The sequence below is a fragment of the Sceloporus occidentalis genome, unplaced genomic scaffold (genome assembly GCF_023333645.1).
Source record: "Sceloporus occidentalis isolate IW3139 unplaced genomic scaffold, rSceOcc1.0.p SCAF_2, whole genome shotgun sequence".
Lineage (NCBI taxonomy): Eukaryota > Metazoa > Chordata > Lepidosauria > Squamata > Phrynosomatidae > Sceloporus > Sceloporus occidentalis.
This window is the reverse complement of record NW_028316982.1, coordinates 119,337,393-119,360,946: the sequence shown is the minus strand read 5'-3', so window position 1 is coordinate 119,360,946 and position 23,554 is coordinate 119,337,393. Positions and strand designations below refer to the sequence as shown.

Below are 23,554 nucleotides of genomic sequence, written 5' to 3'. Positions count from 1 at the left end.
ATTCTTAATCTTCTTCTAATTTCCTGACTGCAATCCCCATTGCTATCAATGTTTGATCCCAGATATGAGAACTCTTTTAATATTTCTATTTTTTCATTGTCTAGGGTGAAGTTGTTAGATTCATTATTTTTGTTTTCTTTATGTTCAACAGTAAACCTGCCTGTGCTCTTTCTTCCTTGATCTTCCTTAGTAGTTGTTCCAGGTCTGGGAGGTTTTCTACTAGTATTATGGTGTTGTCTGCATATCTTAGGTTGTTCATATTACTTCTTCCTATTTTCACTCCTTCTTCTTCTATGTCCGAGTCTACTTTTCAAACCATATTTTCTGCATATAAGATGAACATGTAGGGTGATAAGATACAGCCTTGTCTCACCCCTTCAGCAATTGGGAACCATTCTGTTTCTCTGTGTCCTGTTCTGATAGTAGTGTTTTGTCCTGAATACAGATGCCTCATCAGGACTATCAGGTATGTTGGGACTGCCATGTGTTTAAGGATGTTCCACAGACTTTCATGATCTATGCAGTCAAAAGTTTTGCTATAGTCTATAAAGCACATGTTGATTTTCTTTTGCTATTCCTTGTTGCACTCCATTAGCCATTGTATGTTTGCAATGTGGTTCCTAGTGCCTCTTCCCTTCCTCAACCCCACTTGGACCTCTGGGGTTTCCCTCTCCATGTATGGTTGTAGTCTATGTTGCAGAATTTTGAGCACAATTTTGCTTACGTAAGAGATTAGTGCTATGGTCCTATAGTTGCTGAAGTCTTTTGTATCTCTCTCTCTCTCTCTCTCTCTCTCTCTCTCTCTCTTTTTTTTTTTTTGTGGATGGGGATGTATTCTGATCATTTCCAATCTGTTGGTCATTGTTTTGTTTCCCATATCTGTTGACATATATTAGTCAGCACTACTGTTGAATCTAGTCTAAAACACAGTGCAGAAATGATCCATCTTGACACCACTTTTACTGTCCTGGCTCAGTGCTAGGGAATCCTGGGAATTGTATTTTCTGGCAGAGAAGAGTAACTCTTTCACAAAACTACAGTTCCCAGAATTCCTTACCATTGCACCAGGGAAGTTAAAGCTCTCTCAAACTGGATTATTTCTGCATTGTGTTTTGGCACTCTGTCAACATGGATTGCAGCAGTTTGATTAAAATATCAACTTTTCCTGATTATTTATTTTTCGCTATTTCCCTTATTGCAGCTCCCACCTCGCTTTTTAGAATCTGGAGTTCATCTTCTTTTCACATGTCCTTCATTTTGTTATCTCTTTTATATAACTCTCCTGTGTATTGCATCCAACGTCATTTTATTCCTTCATCTATACATCACCATTTTCTTCCCTGTTTGTTAGTTATATTAGGATGAGATGAAGCTTTGAAATTTGCTTTTAACCATATATATGGATGCTTTAGTTGTTTTTGCTTCAGTAAACCTTATTTCAGTAAACAAATGTGTGGAATTCCAACTATCCTTTTCAGTCTTGCTTATAGCTCTATACAGGAGATAGCAAACAGGAAAAAATGTGGTAGGAGAATCAGCTGCACAACAAGCTGCTGTTCTTTTAATAGTCATTTTAATACTAAAGAACTACAAAGCCACCAGCACTATAATGTAAACATTTTTCTGGGGTAGCTGATCATATAGAAAAGGTGTCACTGCTTCTGCAAGTAAAGGAATTTATCAAATTCACAGGAAGTTGTTATATGGTAAAATTAAAATGTTTCACATATATTCATATTATAGTCAGCACTCTGTATGCATGGATTCAGGCATCCATGGCTTTAAAATATTTTTTAAAAATATATAATTTCCAAAAAACAAATCTTGATTTTATACAAGGGACAACATTTTACTGTGACATTGTGTTTAATGGGACTTGAGCATCCATGGATTCTGGTATCCACGAAGGATCCTGGAACCAAACCCCAGATGATACCAAGGGCTGACAATAATGTGTTCAGTGACATCTGAATTATCCTGACTATATCTAGAAAGATCTAGAGTAACCTATGTGCCTTGCCCAGCTTTTACTTTACTTGAATGTTTATTTTTTCTTACAAACTACAGTTTACCAATTTTATGTCAATCTTCCCCTCCCCCTCCCCCCGAAAAAACTGCTTCAATGAACAAGGAAGCCTTTGGTTAACCTGGGCATGTATGAGGCGAGGGAAGGAAGGACAGACGGATGGACAGACTTTGGACATTCTCAATCCAATATTGCTGGGAGCTGTGGGTTAGAGATGGTTTAATGGGAGCTGTCAGGGCAGCATTGTCAGTGGGCATCACTGGAATTTTATGTCCCCTGAAACTTCATGAGGATGCCAGTTGGTGATGCCAACTCTGATTAGGTGTTGATGACCATGGGTGTTAAGCAGTGATTCAGTTTGCCTCCAGGAAATCAGTTAGCCACCAGGAGTTTGGTTCCCTTAAAGATAGAACCTCTTGACAGTACACATTTGAGCCAGCATGATGTAGTGGTTTGAGCATTAGGGTACAACTCTGGAGATGAGGGTTTGATGCCCCATTTGGCCATGGAAACCTGCTGGGTAACCTTGAGCAAGTCACACATTCTCAGCCCCAAAAAACAAAATGGAATGGCCATGGAAGATATAAAGAATTCACCTGAGATAATGAGAAAATTGAAATAGTCAAAGAGTTCCCATACCCAGTAACAAATATTGATTAGTATGGTGACTGTAGTCAAGAAAGTAGAAGAAGACTATGGGGTTATACAAGCTTTTTGTGGCTTGTTTTTGTTTTTGTTCCCTCTGGAGGCCGCAGCAGATGGAGGCTGCAGCAACCATATGCTGCGGCCTCCAGAGGGAACAAAAACAAGCCACAAAAAGCAGCTTCTTCTTGCTCCCTGGAAGGGGAATCATAGGCGCAGTGGCACACCATGATGATGCCCCTTCTGCGCTGTTTTGGTGCTGCATCAAGAGGTGCGTCATTATCACACATGCCATGTAGAACCGTGTGCCACACTAATGCCCTGCCAGCAGCCCTTGCCCTGCCCTCGCCCCGCCCTCGCCCCACTCACAGGCTGGCACATTTTGCTGGTCTATACAAGGCGTAAGACAGGAAAAGGCAGCTATGAAAGAATTAGAAAAGATCCTAAGTGCACAGGTATAACTCTCAATACCAAAGTGATGATTATTCAAGCCGTCATATTTCCCATCATCATTTATGGATGTGAGAGTTGGGTAGTGAAGACAGCTGATAGAAAAAAAATAAACTCACAAATAAGCTAATAAACTAATAAATAAATAAATAAATAAATAAATAAAATAAAATAAAATAAACAAAAAAGCTGAGGGTGCCATGGATGGACAAGAAGACAAACAAATGGACTGTAGAACAAATCAAGCATTTGGTGCTTGATCTCTCTCTTGAAGTCTTCCTGAAAGCCAGGGGGACTAAACTGAGACTTGTGAACTTTGGCCACATCATGAGAAGGCATGAATCACTGGAAAAGGCAATGAAGCTAGGAAAGGTAGAGGGCAGTAGAAAGAGAGATAGCTCACATGTCAGTTAATTAGACTCAATCAAAGAGACCACAGGCCTGAGCCTCAAGCATCTGACCAGAGCAGTGGAGAACAAGGGGTTTTGGAGTTGTCTCATCCATAGGATCACCATAAGTCAAGCAATCCCTCCTGGCAGCACCACCCCCTGCCCCCAAATCTTCCTTAAATGCCTCCAGCCACATTGAGCAACGGAAGTCTGTTCTGTTGCTAATTTTGGTACAACACTAAGACATTTCCTGTCCCTTCCCACCATCAAACTAGAACATGACAGCCAGAAACAAAAATCCTTCTCTCACCTTTACTGGATGGTGGAAGGGGGCTTGAAACACCATCCTGATATGCCCATTTGACAGAAGAATAGGCCTCCATTAATCAGTGTGATTGCTGATTGCTAAGATAGGTTTGGGAGCATTTATGATCATGGCAAAAGTCCCACAATTGTGAATACACAGTATTAGTGAATACAGACCAATTACAGATCCATAACTCTGAGACCAAATCCATAACTGCAAACAGAGGATGCCAAGAGATATTTGCAACTAGTGAGCCACCCAATGTGAAACAGTCCACCTGTCTTGCTTTCTGTGTTCAGTTTTTGTCTGCCAGCCAAAGTACACTTGCTTTTCCAATCAAAAGCAAATAGCAAAAAAGGAGGATATCAAGCATCTGATGGATTGTTGTGCATCACTGGTCAGAGGAATAATGTATTAAGGCACACAATGTTCTGCCTTAATATAAGGTTACAATGAATGTTTTATACTGATTTTTTTCAAGAAGAATATGGGCAACACAATTGGCTCATATTATTAGGTGGCAGCATATCATCATCATCATCCATAGCACTGCACAGAATAAAATAATTATAGAGACAGACAGCCTTGCCAAGGGCATACCATTTGATTTTAAAAAAAACAATTCTCTTGGATTGAATTAGCTCTGTCAATGCAAATGACACCCTTTTCCATATGAAAAAAATGAGCTTGGTTCTAGAAGAGAATCTATGCTACATGCTGACCACTAGATGGCAGAAACACACAGTTCTTTCAATTACATTTGGTTGGAAAGGAACTACTGTGACAGTGTTGAACATCTGTAGCTATAGAAACAACAGAACAGAGAAAGACTGATCCTCAGGCTACCAAATTCAAAACTGAAGTTACGAAGCTTATAATTGTTATCATATGTCACTGTCACTACTCAACCCCTTCACAAACCAATATATCAACTACATTGTAGGTACTAAAAACTGTTAAGTGCACATTAGCTGCAAGAAATGTTGTATCCCCCAGCATCCGCTACCCTACTAGGAAAACGACATATACCAGCAGGTGTTATAGTAAAAAAGTGGGCCCATTAGTGACATAGGAAAGTGCCTTATAATGAGAGACACTTGGTCCATCCAACCCAGGATTGGTGACACTGATTTACAGTGGCTTTTTAATGTATTAGTTTCAAGCAAGAATTTTTACCCCAGCTCTTACCTGCAAAAGGGAAAGGGATCTAAACCTGGTATTTTCTGCATCCAAAGAAAATGCTCTATTCCAGTGGTTCCCAAACCTTGGGCCTCCAGGTGATTTGCACTTCAACCCTTAGAAGCCCCAGCCAGCTTGGTCAACAGTCAGGGATTCTGTGGGCCAAAACATCTGGAGAACCAAAGTTTGAGAAACACAGCTCTACTCTGAGCTATGGCCTCTCTCACATGCATTGCCACCCTGTGTTTGCTTGTTTGCAATGGAAGGAATTCTGTGAGCAATGAAAATTCTGTGAGCAATGAAAAGGCTTCATCCACAGAATGGTGAACAGAGCCATGCAAGATGGTTTATGAAAAGATAGATTTCAAAAGGGCATTTGTACTGGAATATTCCCTCTGTGAAGCAAAAAGACCTTGTTGATTAATAAGAAATCAAGAGGATACAAAGCTGGGCCACACTAGTGTGGAGCAAAAAACAACAAATGCTCCATGGACTAAATTATTAGCGCACAAGGAGGTACCCATTCTAAATTAGAAATGAAAAAAACATTTGTCATTGTTTGCTTCCTGGCTTAAAAATGAAATAGGATTTTACAATACTCAGGAAACACATGCCCCCTACATGCCCTTAAAGACCAAAGGAGTTCTGTAAAGCTTTTTGTGGCTTTCTCGTGCCCTGGGAAGACCAGATCAAGGCCGCGGCGTGTGCCGAAGCCCTGATCTGGCTGTAAAAAGGGCAGCTGGAGGCTGCCCCTTTGGGCTGTCTGTGCAGCCCCACAGTCAGATTGATTAACACAGAAGTGAGAATTTTGTTCAATTTCCAATTAGGTATTTGCAAATACCAAAGTATTTTGGAAAATTATTCTGCACACAAACAGGACATTTTGTGTTAAAAAGTTTTTGTGTGCAAATGCAGCATGTTGCACAAAAGTAAATTTCTAGAAAGTGTTTTTGGGTCAAAGTTCTGTTTTTTCCCCAGAAGCTATTTATTCATTTTATTTCCAAGATTTATATCCCACCTTTCTCTTGCAGTGAGATTCAAGGTGGTCATTAGTTTTTAGAATTAGAAACAAATTCTACAAACCCACACTTTCCTGCAAAGGTTAACAAAATCAGTGGGGTTTGCACAAACAAAGAAACCTGAGGCGGGTTACAGACCGCCCTCAAGCGGCCGTTTTCCTGCCGCCACCATTCGCTGCCGAGGAAGCCCCAGTGGCCAGACCACGAGGCTTCCCAGCGCAGCGAAAAAGGAGCGCCGAAATGGCGCTCCTTTTCAAAATGTGGAAGTGGCGCCGCGAGGGGCAAAGCACGCCTTCACGGCATCACTTCTGCAGCGACACGTCTGGACGCTATGCGTCCAAGACATCAAAATGGCGGTGCCCATGTGGATGGGCGCTGCCATTTACGACGCGCTCCACACTTACTACGGAGAAGGGCCGTGAGGAAGGTAAAATCCTTCCTAACCCTTATACGGCCCTTCCTAACCCTAGTACGCGCGGAGCGCATACTTTATGGCGGTCTGTAACCCGCCTATGGGTCCCTGGAAACAGGCTCAGTACTATGCAATTCTGGGATTTGTAATTTAGTGAGATATTTAATCTTCTCTGTCAGAAAGCACTGGTACTACAACAAACTACTAATCCTAGTATTTCAGAGGACAGAGCCATGGCAAGTAAAGTGGTGTTAAGCTGCATTAATTTGGCAATGTGGTAGTAGCCCGTACAATCACACATCTTTTACTGCGACCCAAATAATGACACTTTTCATATCTGTGGGCACCATAGGCCATGAGACTACTCTATTAAGCCATGCTTGGCTTAAATAATTGTTTTCTCTTGTTCTTATCTTCTTTCTTTTTAACTTAAAAAGAGAAATTCCATTTACTTACCCAGCCAACTTCTGTTTAAATACACTGAAACAAACACTGGAGGGACTGTGAAGAAATCTACCACTGAGTTTACTTCCAGCCAGAACCACAGCTTGTCGTTGGCTGCTATGAACTGGGAAAAGAGAAGATGAAGAAGGTAAGGATACCTTGTTTTTGTTTTTTTGTTTTTCTATTGAGAAGAAGGTACGGTATCATTCTTCTTTAAGAAAGGTAACACTCGGGAATTTGGCGGGGGGGGCGGGGTCCATGGAAATAACATCATTTGCCATGGAAGTAACATCATTTCACACCATCTGATCAAAGCAATCTGAACTCTATATTGGTCTCATGAGAGAGACAGTTCACTTCATTACTTATAAAAGAAAGCAACAGAATGTATGTGCATGACATGTAACAGCCATTCTGAGGTCCTCTTGGCCAAACACTGTTATTTAAAAATGTCCTGTGGTCCTTCTTGGCACAGGCAGTATATTTTTCAGTGTCCTACTTCTACTCATGTTGCAATGCAGCTCAGCTCTCTAATGTTTAAAACTGCCTTGTTCAGTTGTCAGGAAAACTCAGCAGCCCAAAGTACAAGACATATAAGCAATATATTTCATATGCAGAAAACATTCCTGAAACCACACTTTTTAAAACTATTAATCCACTATGTATCATAAGCATGTCTTCATCTGCCCATGTATGGCATTCAATAGTGGGGGCTTGGTTCAGGAAGATGGAAGATCTAAAATCTGAATTCTCCCATATCATTCAATTGATATTGTCATTTGATTTAAATGAAGGTAAGAAAAAAAATTCTTCTAGATGAGCCTTCACCAAACTAGCAGCCTACAGATTTTGTATACAAAATCATAATTCCCCAAACAGCTGGCCATTATTATTGGTGGTGACAGAATTGCTGTCTAAGGAGATTATCAGACAGGGGGGAAAAACTAGGAATAAAAGGCATACTCACGCCATAATCATGCCATTGTGCTGAAGATTTTGAAACACATCACACTAATCCATGACTTATCCGGTGCATATCCAGGAATGCTCTAGCAACATTCACGTGGAAGTCCTGGAAATGGTTTAGTTGTGGGAACATTTCTGGATCTTCATGGGATGAGTCATAGAAGAGTGCAATGTGTCTGAAAATCTTTAGCACGATGGCACAGTTATGGCGGGAGTATGCCTTTTATTCTTGGTTCAAACCGCCCCCCATCTGAAATCTCCTAACACATCTAGAGGGTGCCAGAATGGGAAACCCTGATTTAAGTACAGGGCTCATATACAAAGATGTATTGAAGCAATTTCTGTTCTCAACATGATTTGAGCTAATACATTTTCTTCGAGGAAAACAGCTAATCAGAAGAACCTTTATAGACATGGTGTGTTCCTTTGACAAACATGGCTAACCAGAATACTAAATAACTAAATTTGCTTAAATCATTTTGGCAACAGGGATGACTTTAATAAAGCATTTTTTTTTTACATCCATGGGAGTATGTTGATAATTTATCCTTCAGGGGGCTGAACTTCTATTTCTGGATATCCTTAAAACAGAAAGACAGGGAAATATTTCAGCAAGCAAGACAGTAGTAGGAGTAGATGTAGGTACTTACACGCAAGCCAAAGTAGAGCAGGAAGAACACGTTGAAAGCCATGTCTATCTGTAACGTGAAATCTTTGTAGAAATTCTGGCAAGATTCTATTGGGCTATTTAAGAAAAGAAAAAAAGAAGAGAGTAAATTTAAAAGAATAAAGTTTGCATAAAAGTATGACAAAAATTGAAGCTGTGGTCTCCTCATTATTATTTTTATGAATTCAGTTCAATCATTCTGGCCTCTCTTTTGGTCCTCTCTTAAACACAAGCAGGCATTGATATTTTTTATTATTATTATTATTATTATTATTATCATCAGAAAAAGAAGAACAGTTTGAATTGATAGCCATCCTTATTGTTCACCTGTTCAATCAACAGCTGAAACAGAAACATGCAGACAATTTTAAGGGAAAACAAGCAAGAAAAACTCTCAGGATCCCACATTAACCCTTAAAGAACTGACTTCTTTCTACAGAGTACTTCAAGATATATAACAGTTTCTCAATCTAACTAGGGCTGCCAACTTTTTAGTGGCCAGTACTCCTATGCCTTTTACAGTTACTTCATCTGCAAACAACATTGGGTGGCAATAGTAATGCCTATGCTAGGATAAACTTTACCTACCATTACCTGCAGTTCAAGCTGTAATTAAATGTATATGAGCATGCTAGACTTTTGGTCAGTTGGCAACCCTATGTCACATGTTTATTTACTATAAAAAACTTCATGTATTTTGATTAAACAGTATCTTATAAATATACCATGCCAATAATTTCAGTTTATCTTTCTTTTAAAAATTACCAAATTTTATGTTATGTTTCATTCTCCCCTTCAGCTTCGGCAAATAAAATAAAAGGATGTAGTTGCTTATGAATATGTTCCAAATTAGCAAACTGGGGGAGTTTTGCTTGCTATTTTATACACAAACCCATGAATTCAATAGAAAGAATATAGTACACTAGTGATAATGTAAACACAGAGCAGAAATTACAAAACTAGAAGCAGGTCTCCAAGGGTTAATTTTCACATGCACAGTAAATAAAAATTTCCTCTCTGTGTCTCAGACAGCCATTGCAAATTCCATTTTTATTTTAAAAAATATGTTCATACAATCCAGTATCATCCTCTCTACAAACTGGTACTCTGAAATACTTCAATGTACCAGCTCATAGCTAACTGAAAAATATATGTGATTTATTTGCAATATTCCTTGAGATAGCTGGAAAGACTGTGGATTAGATCCCTCAGGTGAAGCAGCAGATCTCAATTTGTAAGAAATTATCATTCAGTCAGTGTAAGCCTATAGAGGTCAAGAATGATACTTTCTTAGGCTGATAAGGGATTTAATACCAAGAGGAAAAAAATGTGTGATAGAGATAAGAGAAGGGGAAATACAAAATAAATAAATACATAAATAAACCATGATTTTATTGGTACAAATAAATCACTAAATATCATACCAGTTAGTATAACTGCATTGCTGCAAATGCAAGGCCAAGTTGCTGATCAAGCAAAATCATATGCATTCTGAGTGGCAGCAATCTAATTAATTGGACAAGTTGGGTTTTACACATGCATCCAAGTTCCCATTAACTTGTAAACATCACAGATCAAGCAAGTCCACCAACAGCATGCCCCTTGCTTATCCTCAGGCTCTTTCTAGTTGCAAACAATTATCTGAAGGACAGTAAAGGAGGGTTCTAAGAAGACTTGCTATTCCACAAAACCATATTCAAAGTGTTTTGGGGAAAAAAGGTGCCCAACGCATCTGACAATTATTATTATTTTGTCAGTTACACAATGCACATAGATAAAGGGCTTGATTAACACTATGAAGAAACAAATAGTACATCTGCAGTTTTCATAGCAAAGCAACATTAAATAAAGGCTGCTTCATACATTACAGAAAAGCAAGGAAATCAGAAGATTGAGTCATTTATGTTTTCTATTCTTCTCACCCACAAGCATGCACATTTCTTCCAGAGCATGCTAAATATGGCTAATCCATCCCACTTATGGCCAGATCTTCCAATGCTATCGAAGTCACAGATCTGAGAAGGGATGGCATGTGTAGGTTCCCAAATGGACATCATAGCAGAAATGGGAAACAAAGAAGTGTGGGCCTGTACAAGTGCTTTCCAAACCCCTCTGTGGTGTGTGGAGCAGCCCTTAGCCTTCGACAGAAACATACAATTGTGAGATTCATGTGGTGTAGCTCTTGCTGGACTGTACAATTTCAGATACCATACATGGAACCACATAATTTGAATGTTCCTGCATCATTATCATTGTCAATATCATCATCATCATCATGATGTAGGGACACTTATGAACAAAAACTGGAAATAACTGTAGCTGCCACATGGAAAATATATATACAGTAGCCCCTCCTAACTCGTGGAGTATCTGTTCCAGACCTAGGGGTTAGGAAACTCACAGATAATCAAGCCCCATTGAAATGAATGGGGCACGCTCCTGTGCGTGACCATAGAGTGCGCACCTCAGGAGTGCTCCCCATTCACCTCAATGACTAGTTGCCCCTCCACAGATCGTCAAGTCTGCCGATTTCAACTCCACGGATTTGGAGGGGTGACTGTATTAAAAATGCTTGTTGCTGACCATCAGTCTTCCCAACTTGATTATAAGGAGTTGACTAATAAGCCTACCATAGTTTTCCTATCATCCAAATGAACTGTGCAGATTCACCCTGATATCTGTTATGCCTCTCCTGTCTTATGTGCCATGAACACCATATATTATATACACATAATATACACCTAAGTTGTAGCACCAGAATTAGAACCATTACATGGCAGTCATCCCTTATAGAAAAACTGTTTATATTGCACAGATTGCCAGATTTTGTATTAGGACTATTTATAGCTCACTTTTGGGTATGTTCATTTATTCATACTTTCTATCCTATTTCTGCATTTATCTATGATTTTGATTTTTTTCTTTAAAAAACATCACATATACATATACATATAAGGATAGGACATTGCAAAAATTTGGAAAAAGGCAAAATCTGATGCATCACTACATTCTCATCTGCACATTAATTGAGGAGGCATGGATCAGACCGGTTCATATCAGAATGCAGCAAAAGCCAGCCAAATACCTCTGGGAAACATGCAGGCAAGATATCAAAGCAGTTGTTCTCCCCGCCAGCAAGTGGAAATAAGGGGAATATTGCTTCTACAGATGGAAGTTCCATTTGTTTCCTGAACTGTTATTAGCAGTGATAGCCACTCTCCAAAGGTTTGTCTCATGCTTAGTGGCACTTGCCATCACCAATAAGATTTTTTTAAAAAATGCATAATTTGATACTCCTTGATGAGAAAGGATGTCTCAGCAAATCAAGTGACACATTGTTAAACCACTGCAAGATTTTTCACATTTCAGGACTATTTTAGTGGGGTTTTTAAAAAATCTTTTCTGCAAAGATTGATGTTTTTGCATGAAAATATGCTCTTTTGTGTAAAATACACTGTTTCTATGAAAAACTTTTTGGCAAAAAAAATCCACTCTTTTGGTAAATGAAATGTTTCATACAATAAAACATATAAAGCAAAAAGTGATTGGAAAATATACCAAAAAAAAATCTTCCTTTTTATAATCACATGCATTTCTATAAATATCTATAGAAATATTGGAATTCATGATAAATTTAATAAAATTGATCAGTTCATTCATATACATGGGAATAATATTTCACACAACAATAACAAAACTTAAGTTATGAAACTCACTACTACCACGTGGTGCTTAGGAATATAAAACTTTGCTTATTTCATTTACTCATGCAAAAAGTAAAATTTCCAAGGGTGTAGGAGATGAACTTTTATGGAAATACGTTTTTTCGGCTTCCAAACCTCCAACCATTCCCTTAACAATTTACCCACGGCAGTTCACAATTCAGGTTAAAAATACAGAGCACTCTTCCCTTACACGGGGAATACGTTCTGGAACCACCACCACCCCACTTAAGGGAAATTCTGCAGATGCTCAAGCACCAGTTAAAACAATGGGGCTTGTGCGCACGGTGCAGCATGGTGCATGTGGTATGGCATGGCACATTTGGCATGGGGCTGCATATCCAGGAATGCTGCCAAAACACACTCACACGGCTCGGCAAAAGTAAACCACGCTGAGCTGCCAAGAAGTTATTTCACAAACAACAGTACCAGTTGACGTCCGAATAATAATAATAATAATAATAATAATTTGTTTTATTTATATACCGCTATTCCAAAGATCATAGCGGTGAACAGCAAGCAAGCTAATTAGCAAGTAAGCTAATTTGCCCCCAACAGTCTGGGTACTCATTTTAGCGACCTCGGAAGGATGCAAGCCTGAGTCGAGCTTGGGCCCTTTTGCTGGTCTTGAACTCGCAACCTTGTGGTTTTGAGTGAATGGCTGCAGTACAGGCATTTAACCACTGCGCCACCAGAATAAGCCACGACCCAGTCCAAAGTTGAAGATTACAGAGAGCAATTCTACAAGTCCAAACCGAGGTCAAGAGTGCCAGAGAGTTGATCAATGAGTCCGGTTCGAGGTCAAAGATTCAAAGGCAGTCAGAGGTCTAAGAAGCAAGGAGTCAGAGCAAGCAATGTTCACTAATGGAAGCAAATTGACTCTGACAAAGGAGCTTGGCATCTGCCAGGTGTCTTATATCTCACGGCAGCAACCTTATCACAGCTGCTGAGTGGCTAATGAGCGTTTCTCAGCAAGTCGTTTGGAACACCAAAGGCACAGCCTTTCTAATCTCCTCTGGCTGAAGGTAGGAACCTCAATGCCCTGCTGCTCTATGTCTCCCAAGCCTGAAACCTCTACTGGAAAAGGCTGGGCTGCTGAGCCCCAGGATCCACTGAAGATCACACAGAGCTAGGGTCTGGCTGAGCCAAATCTACTGGGGCTGGGAGAGCACAGCTGGGACCTGGCAGGGCAGAAATGGGGCCTGTCACAGCCTCAGGTTCTTCCTGTACATGAGGAGCCGAGTCCTCCTCATCACCCGCTGAGTCCTCCTCATGGCTGACCATGACAGTGCATGCCATTGCCTTTTATGACACAGGTGCACTGTAATCCAAAAACTATTGAAGCATAAGGAAAGCAAATAATATAAAAGGAACAGGATGGCTGGAAAAAATATTCATAGATGGCAATCATTTTCCACTATCAATACCAGGTAGACAAGTCTCCACAAGGTAGACAGTCTATCTTGACCGTAAAGCAACCAGCTTGCACCCTGAGATCCAGCAGCACATTGCACTGAGCATACCTCCATAAGGGAGTCAAAGTTGCATAGTGGTTAAACCAATCTAAAGGCCAAGATTCAAATCCCTAAGCAAACAAGGCAGTAGAGGACCTTAGGTTGGCACTATTGCCTTGGCAACCTAGTCCATAAACCAAGAACAATAAAATGGGAACAGGAGATATCATACACATCTTGGAGGAAGGACAGAATAAAATGGTTTACCTTTTGGCCAGTGGATATGCATTTTCCTACACACTTCTCATTCTTTCCCCCCTTTCACTAGTCTCATGTAGTGCAAATACGAACATGCTTGGTATAAATCTTTATACTACAGAATTAATAGGAGTACCACATCATCATAAGTGGTCTCACATATTCTAATTACATAGACAGAAGACCTCATAGATTGGTTATCTGTCATGTCTTCCTCTCATCCTACTTGGAGATAAGTAATTGGCAGAATGCTAGATATGATGTTCTTTTTTAAAAATAAAATCTCTGCACCATCCCAATTAACAGTGAAAAATAATGCTGACTGGGCAGGCTGTCGTTATAGTTAAAATGAAACCTAAATTGTAGTGACTACAAAAGATATAAAGGGAAAGCAAGGGGAAACCCACAAAAAACCCACCTACACATCAGTAGCACATAAATTTAGAACTAGAATTAACTACATACAAAATCCCAAATATTGCTTACCACATAGCTGCCTGGAACCTCAAAATATTAATAGACATGCCTTGCAATGCTACTCAATCCCACAGTTTAAAATGTGATTTGGTGTATCTGACTGAGACTCGAGACATATTTGTGCCTAAGACAGAAGACCAAATGGCATAAGCCACTGGGATGTTTTCCTAGGCACGTCGCCCAAAGTCTATGATATTCTTGAACAATTCTTGTTCATTTTTTTCAGGGCTTATGCAAGACAACTATTTTGATTGATCTTTACCCTATACCTGCCTATTATTATATGCTTAATTTATAATTCATGTCCCATTTTGCTTTCAAAATTGAACTCCTTAGAAAGCAATAACTTCAATTAAAATGTGTAGCCCTAGAACATCAAAAAGTGCTCTAGAATTGCTACTTCATCATGCCTCATGGATAGTTCATTTTGGAGCTCAAGACAAGAAGTACTAAGCCTGGAAGTCTTAAGTCTATACATCTTAAATTCTTCCTTTTCAAATGTAATATTTTTTACATCACAAATGGCTAAAACTCTGTATTAGTGGCTCTTGTACAAAAACAATCAAGTTTGATCCAGCTCTATTGTAACAGAAAATGGCACGCTTGGTAAATGGATCTCTTAAATTTACTGATCACGCCTAAGGCACTACAACTGTGGTGATCCCTGGACTGATTTTGATATCTGAGCCATTGGGTGCTGGTCCTAGATAACTTTCCAGCGAAGAAATATACATCTGAACCCAGTGGGCACAAATGTAGTGCAATCCCTGGCATATTGGGAAGAAACAATTGTTGGTTCCCCGCATTGGATAGCCTAAGAAGCAATGTCCAAAAGTAAGCTGTTGATCCAGTTGTCCAGTATGAAGCAACTAGCATTAAAGTTTCTGGCTGTTTCTAGAAGGTTGGAATTGAGTATGTTAAAATTTTAATCCTGCAATGTCAAATAAGTAATACTGTCAAATGAGAATAATTACATTTATTGATTAGATTCCATCCTGGGTCAAAACCAGCAGTTAATTAAGGGTGGAGGAACAAGCCCAAATTCATTGAACTTTCAACAAAATATTCCTGAGCATGCTCTGAGTTTCTTTTATCCTAAAAGAATTAGGACAAAGAGGCAAGTTGAGATGAAAGTGGACAGAAGGGGAGAAATTATTTACTGCACTTTGAAAACGTCCCATTGAAATAATGAATTGCAGTTGCTCTTCATTTTCATTTTAAAGCTAGATTGGGTTGAGTGTTGAGATATCCCCCGCCCTTCCAGTTCAGCCCTCAATAACCAGTCAAACAAACTGTAAGGTGTCCTGGCTTTGCACAGCTTGAGAGAGAGAGCAGTCAGAAGAACATCTACAACTCTGCTTGTGTCCGTTGTATCATCATTCTGAATCTCTCTGCTCCCATTATTTATGTTTGACCATAATGCACCAAGTGCAAGCAAGCATCTCTCCCACTAGTGAAAAAGAAATGAAACAGTTTTAACACAATTACAATTTTACTCTTGAGAATGGAAATTTTGTCATTGCCTTGCCATACTATATGGAGGTGTGTTTTCTTTAAATCTTGGAAAACATGATGTTTAGATTGAGCAAAGAGCATTATTCCCCAATGCAAAGATGGAGAGACATGGAATTTAAATTTACAGTGGACCCTTGTTATACGCTGGGGTTTGTTTCCAAAATCACCCATGTATAACAAAATCTGTGGATGCTCAAATCCTATTAAATATAATGACATAGCAAAATGGTGTCCCTTATAAAAAAAAATGAGAAATCAAGATTTGATATTTGAAATTTATACTTTTTTGGAACATTTTCAAACCATGGATGCTTGAATCCATGTATAAAAAATCTGTGTATAAGAAGGGCCGACTGTACAATGCCTGGGATACAGTGCTGCATTTAGTAGGGCACTGGTACCAATAATCTCTCCTTGTATTTTATGTTGTCCATTTTTCCAACTCCTCCAAAAGAATCAAACAAGAGCCTTAAGATACTCATCTCATCAGATTCTGAGAGACAGAAACAATAGGGTAGTACAGTATTCAAGATTTCAAGTGACAAATGCAATGATGGAGATTTAGAGTTTAAAAGAGCAAGGTTGGTTTTAGATATAGTTTTAAAACATCTTAGTTACAGGTAACATCATCCCCAACTAATTCTGTCTTGACGTTTTCATTAACCATCCAGGAATCAATAGTAATATGTGATATTATATGTAAAAGTGGCTAGTGTATGGTGAGAAAATGTTTAATAATTGACTACAGAGGCAAATGCTTATTTTTCTTTTTTTAAAAAAAATATTATTTTTATAACAAACTTATAACAATAGAAATAACAGCTCATTGAGCAACATTCCCATTTACCTAAAATTATCTGGGGAGAAAATAATCAACTAGCTAGCTAGGCAACAAGTCTTTCATGATTTGTTACAAGGCTATTTTTACTACTAGTCAGCTCAATCAAGCTTATTTTTATTAACATATAATAAAAACGTTAACATTTAAAGTGTTGGTTATGACTTATAAAGCTCTAAATAGCTTAGGTACAGACTATTTAAAAGGCTGTATCTCTCATATGAATCTGCCAGAGTTTTAAGGGGAGTACTTTCCCTCAACCTCACCACCATCACATGCTTGCTTGGTGAAGACAGGAGAAAAAGCCTTCTCGGTGGCTGCTCCCACCATCTGGAACTCCCTTCTGTGAAAGGCTAGGCTGGCCTCCTCCCTGCTAACTTTTCACCAGCAGGGAAAGGCATTTTTTAAGTAAGGTTTTAATGTTTAAGAAGGGAAGGTTCTTAACAGAGATATTTGTTTTATCTGGTTTTAACTTGTCTAAGATTTTACTCACTTTGCAATGTTTTATTTTTTAAATTGGTTTTAAAACTTTTTTGTAAATGTTTTTAATTTGCTGTGCTAGACAGCACCTTGGGTCTTGTCCTGGGAAAAAGGCAGCATGTAAATAAATAAAGCAAGTAAGTAACTATAATCGGCTCTCCTTTGTTTTTATCACTGGATTCAAGCATCCACAGCTTGAAAATATTCAGAAAAAGTATAAATTCCAAATAGCGAACCTTGATTTTCCATTTTATATAAGGGACACCAGTTTGCTCTGCCATTGTATTTAATGGGATTTGAGCATCCACAGATTTTGTTATCCACGGAAGATCCTGGAACCAAACCCCAGCAGATAACAAGGTCTCGCTGTAATACAATATATACATTTTTAAAAAATAGTTGCAGCCCAGCTAAAAATAAGCATTCTTAAACTCAATTGATTTCAATAGAATTCAACTGGGGAATTAAACTTTGATCTCTCGTGAAAATAAATGGGGCTTTAAATGTTATCAATTTGATCCTACACCATAATTTCAGCAGGAATCAATTTAAAATGCCAGTGAAAAGCACCAAACAGCATTTTGTATAAAAGCAATGTGATCTTATTATAACAATGACAACACTATATTAATCAAACGATACCAATCCACATATATGAAATTTCAGTATTTCCTTGGTTACCCCCAGCTAGTCCAGTCAAACTACCAGAAATAGGAATAGCTGTTTGCACAAATCAGCCCAACCAATTGAGATGTTTTGGATCATAATTTGGCTTCTGGAAGTTTATGTCAATCTAGATTTAAGGACCAAGTATTACGTATCGGAATCTCTGTGCCTCAAGAAAGATAGTTACAATGCAAATATACATATCTTTAGAATCACACTATGACTTTATATACAGGATAGGAAGATTGTAGATTTGGACCAGGTCGATCTGACTTGAAAAGATAGGCAAGGATTTCTGATTCTCCATTATTTAAAAACAGCAGCCACAATAAATATCAATCCTCCTGTCCAGTTAAAATCAAGAAGCCTGGGTGTAGCCTGGTTAGCAAAGGCATGGGCAGTTCATTTTGGTTTGAAAGGGCTGTGAGCTCTGATCAGTTCTTGTACATAAACAAAACCCTAGGATCAGAATTCTTCAGTTCTTGGTGTATGGCTTCATCATGCTATGGACAGATTTTGCATTCTGGTAAAAAAGAAAGTAATCCTGAAAATCTATCCCTGTTTTACATGGATGACATAAATCTGGCTAAATACAATGGCCTAATAATCGTCCATCTTACTTTGAATACCAACTAGGGTAGATCCAGTGAATCAGGGGCACTGCTGACTTACCAACTTCTCATTGATTCAGTGGTTCTAAACTAGTTGGGGCCAGCAAGCTTTTCACAATGTTTTAAATTAGCATTATTCTGAATTATTTTAAAATGCTTTAAATGGCATTAATGTGTTTTCATTTTTAATATTCTCTGCCCTGTCCTGTGTCCTTTTGTTATGAGGTAAGATACAAATGTTTCATTAATAAATCATACACATTAGATTAAGTCCAATACATCAGTCCAAAAACAGACTGATAAGAACCAGTCAAAGTTAAGTGATTGGCAGTATTGATTTCAAGGAATGACAGCTAGGAAAACAATGATCACTGCCAAGTGAAATCATTATAAAATATAAATGGGCTTCATTTTTGCTGGATCATGCTGGATATTTTGATAATCAAAATGGAAAAGAAACACATCACAGTTTCTTTGGCTTTCACATTATACTGGATAAATACAATTAAAATTCAAAACATGTTTAAAATGAAAATAAAATTGCCTTTTCAGTTTAAAATCAGAGTTGTGGCAAATACTTTCTGAAGAAATTTCTGGTGCTAAAACCTCATTAGAAAGTAGGCACAATCTTAATTGTAGTCGTATACTGAAGGCTTTTTATTGCAGTGGTATTTTCAAAGTTTTCTCATAGACCTCTAACATAAGGTTTTGGGGATCCCAAAGGTAAGAATATGCTAAATAAAACATGTTAGATATTAAGGTGCTACATGATTCCAGGTGGTGATGAGAGGACTTTCTCATTGGCTACTCTAAGCTCTGGAATACCTTTCCTAGGATGCATCTACATTGTAGAAATAATGCAATTTGATATTGCTTTAACTGTCATGGCTCTGTCCTATCGAAGATTGGGATTCCAAGGTCTTTATCCTTCTCTGCTGAAGAGTGCTGGTGCCTCACAAAACTACAAATCCCAGGTTTCTGTAGAAGGGAGTCATGATAATTAAAGTGGTGTCAAGCTGCATTATTTCTACAATGCAGATGCACCCCTAGGGAGGCTAAACTGGACTCCTCCAAGTTTATTTTCCATTGGCAGCCAAAAACTTTTTGTTGTGGCTGTTTAATTCTGACAAGCTTTAATGCACTGGTGGTTTTTAAGAAAGGGCTTTTAACTGTATTATTGTGCTCTTTAACAACTTGCTCTGTCTTTTTTTAAATTGTTTTCCATTGTTTTTAATGTTCTATACTTTAATTGTACTTGAACAATAATACTGTGTATGTTTATTAGTTAGTGTTTATTTTAATAATTGTATGTTGTCTTAGAACAGCCAACACAACTGAGTGGTTTAGGTACTGAATTAGGACACTAGAAGACCAGGGTTTGAATTCCTGCTTGGCCATGGAAGCCTGCTGGGTGACTTTGGGTATGTCACACCATCTCATCCTCAGAGGAAGGCAAAGGAAAATCCCCTCTGAACAAATTCTGTCAAGAAAACCCCATGATAGGTTTACCTTAGGGTTACCATAAGTCAGAAATGACTTGAAGACACGCAAGAACTACAAACCTATCTATGGCCCGTTACAGACTGCCCAAAAGGGGCGGTCTCAGGCCGCTGCTGGTTGCAGTGCAGAGGAGTCACAGCAGCCAAACCGCGCGACTCCTCCGCACTGCAAAAAAGGAGCGCGAAAATCACGCCCCTTCCGGCAACCTGGAAGAGATGCTGCAAGTGCCAAAGCACGCACTCGCGGTGTCACTTCCGGGTCGCGATGTGCGGACACAGAGCATCCGCTATGTCAAAATGGCGGCGGCTGTGTGGAACGGCCACCGCCATTTGTTATGGACTCTGTCCGTAATAGGAGTAGGGGCGTCTAGAAGAGACGCCCCTTTTTCAAACTGGGACGTCCTGAGGACGTCCCTTATGGTGGTGTGTAACGCGCCTATGATTCCTAGTTCATATGTATGTGTAAAATAAATACACAAACTAACAAAATTTGTGGGTTTTGCTCTATCAGGCTAACAGTACCACCCTTTGCTGTTAATGGGTCAGAGAATCAGTTATACTTGTTACTGAAGCACATTTGACCTTCATTCTAAATACAATTGAAAAGCAGGTGCATTGATTTCAATGGAAAATTTCAAGTAGTTAAACACGGGTTAAATCGTAATAGTTTTTCATGGGCAATCCTACATATCTAGGTTATTCATCTATTGTCATTTCAGCAAACTATTTTAGCCATGCCTTCAGGAATGCCCGTTAAGATTGTTGGCACCTCCTGCTTTGAACAGCAGAACCATAGGCCATAAAATGGCACACTTTCTCCATGCCATGGAAAGACCTTTCAATATTCTATATGCTTTGCTGCTAAGTTGGGCACCAGAACTAGATCGTCTTTGGGACTCTTTGGAATGATATCAAAATTACTGGGCAGAAAATCAGACTGTAAGATTCCACTATATCAGATGGTGTATTCCACTGTAGAGCACAGATCGAATTCTGAACAATATATCTTGATGACCTTTTAAAGATTGATTGCCAAACTGTGTCTGTGTCTGACTAAATTAATAACCTGATGTATTTTTTTTCTGTCAGTTAAGTTTATTATTCCTACCAGACCAGAAGGATTTGGGGCTGCCATGAAAAACGCTTCTGTAACAAAATTGTTATTGAATCCAGGCTTCTGTCTCATCTGCAGGTGCAGAAAGGTACATCATTCTTATGGGAGAAAGGAAAGTGATTCTTTGGCTCCATGCTCTATTTAATGATATATCTTGTACCTAAATGTAACTCTCTCTTTCCTTCCCTACATTTTTTACTCTGGATGATAAAGTGTTTGGGGCACTTGATGATGAAACCTTAAAAGCAATTACACTGTATTCCCCAACTTGTTTACTCCTGAAGGACAGTCAATATCTGTCTAAGCAAAAGTTCAAGTCTGAATTTAGTGCAAATCCTGGAAAGTTAACCATCGACAAGTGACCATGAAGAGATGTAACAACACTTGCTCAGGTTCATCTATCCTTACACACACTCTCCCATCTCTCTGCTGTCTCTCTCTCTCTATTCAACACTATAGAAGGGTAAGTTACAGTTCATGCATGGTAGAAGGTATTAGATGGATCTGCCCATCCAGTAGGAGTAAGAGTAAGGCGCAAGTAAGAGAAGGAGAAAGGCAGGAGCTTCTCAATGAAAGGACCCACACTATTCTTTTTTTAAAACCCATCTTCTACAATGTGCAGATGCCAGACAGGATTGATTTTAGACCTTGCAAAGGATGATGTATCATCCAAAGAGCTGGATGGCCAAAGATTCCATACATGAGTCTACTGAAAATCCACTCTTCTCTGAAAAGGCTTCTAATTCATTCAATGGGAATGCTCAGCATAGTGAACATCCCTAGTGAGAAAGTAGTTCTACCTGTGGTATACTCCTACTGTTAAGTCTACTTGCCTGAGATTCTATTCCCACTCCAGACTTGTTTACTTGTCTTGTTTTGACAAATGTGGCTTAAGTACTTTTAGTGTTTCGCCACGAAGTGCCCCAGAACACAGTTTGAAAACAATGTATTTGGCACAGTAGCTACAATAGTATTCTACATTTCTCCCCTTCCCCAAGGTTACCACAATATGAAGGCACAAATATAGCATATAATCTCATCAGTCCAATGCCATCAGTGGAGGGCACACCTGGAGCCATCTCTGAGGCAATCAGACATTCACATGTCTGTGTGTTGGTGTGGCAGAGCAAAACCACACAATATGGTGGGAATACAGTGGCAGCAGATCCGAATATAACCCTGGAGAGTGGAAGAAGTAAGAACAACAACAAAAAAAAAATCCAGAGAGTTCAGTGAGCAACTACAACAGGTGGAAAAGAGATATGTTTTGCTGATATAAGGACAGGGTCATGGAAACTCTGAAATGGTTTCTCTACTTAAACACACTGGCTTCTTTGCTGTTGATGTGTATGTGTGTGTGTATTAAAGCAGTTGATTATAAAATGCCTTGGTGACAGAAAATTAATTGTGTAACTGTTTAACCAAACAAAGAAATATTTGTACCAGCCTCTGTAACAAACAAAAACGACTAAGATACTTTTCTTTGCACCTTTACAATCTAAATAATGTTCATTTTCATGTTCAAAAGAGCAATATAATACTAGCATAATTCAAAGCTCTTTTCACACGTTAAAACATGCACCTTTCCCCCTCCAGTTTATCATGGATTTCTACAGAATCATCATAATCAATCTTGAAATGAAAACAGATCATTACATTGCAGTGCAGACAAAAGCCCTCTGCTGAAAGTAACCAGTGTCAGTAGTCAATCAAGAGCCATTTTGCTGAAGTGCTCTTAAATTTGACATCCTTTCCTGATTTTTCAGATGTATCTTTGCTATACATATTTTTTTTCCAAAACAGAAAATTAAAGTGCACTTTTGGACAGCTGAGAAATGATGACTGCAATCCTAAACATGCTAGGGACAATATTTCCAAGAAAACGTGTGTAAAATGTAGTGAATTTTCCATTTCAAACACCCTGCACTGTTTTTCTGATCAAGATTACAGCCCTAACTGTATTTACAACCCAGTGTGCAACCCACTGAAATTAGCACAACTAGCCTTTGAGTATATTTTCCAGGCATCTTATAGGTAAACTATGAAGACTGGATAACTTAGTATTTCATTCCAAGCATTGTCAGTGAATTGTCTTCCCCATTGCATGGCTGAACAGTCCAGGACCCATATTATATTAATAAGCCAACTCTCCTGGGACATTGGAGTGTTTGCAGCAAGATCCTTCTTATCCTCTGAAGGGAGTGGTCAAGAACCTCACTTGTCCTCTTCCTTGAATTGTGAGCAGATTGTTAACATTTGTGTATGCCTTACTCCTTTGTGTTTAACAACCTAATACACAGACTTGTTTCAGGTGAAACTTCCCCCGACACTGAGATAAACAGTGACAGGAAAATTCCTTCTAAGGCATTCTATATGTCAGGCTGCTATTAAAAATATGAGAGCAGGGTCAGTATGAAAC

At 38.8% G+C, this 23,554-nt stretch overlaps 1 protein-coding gene across 14 annotated transcripts in view; it reads right to left on the bottom strand.

The window, feature by feature from the left end:
• LOC149318932 (calcium-activated potassium channel subunit alpha-1) overlaps positions 1-23,554 on the bottom strand; it is a 627,293-nt gene that overhangs the window by 269,564 nt on the left and 334,175 nt on the right. For all 14 annotated transcript variants that reach the window (XM_089510711.1, XM_089510713.1, XM_089510714.1 and 11 more), the window contains 2 exons: positions 8,485-8,578; positions 6,881-6,992 (listed from right to left, as the gene is read on the bottom strand). In XM_089510711.1, the coding sequence (XP_089366837.1) occupies positions 6,881-6,992; positions 8,485-8,578 (206 nt within the window). The remainder of the gene's footprint in view (positions 1-6,880; positions 6,993-8,484; positions 8,579-23,554) is intronic.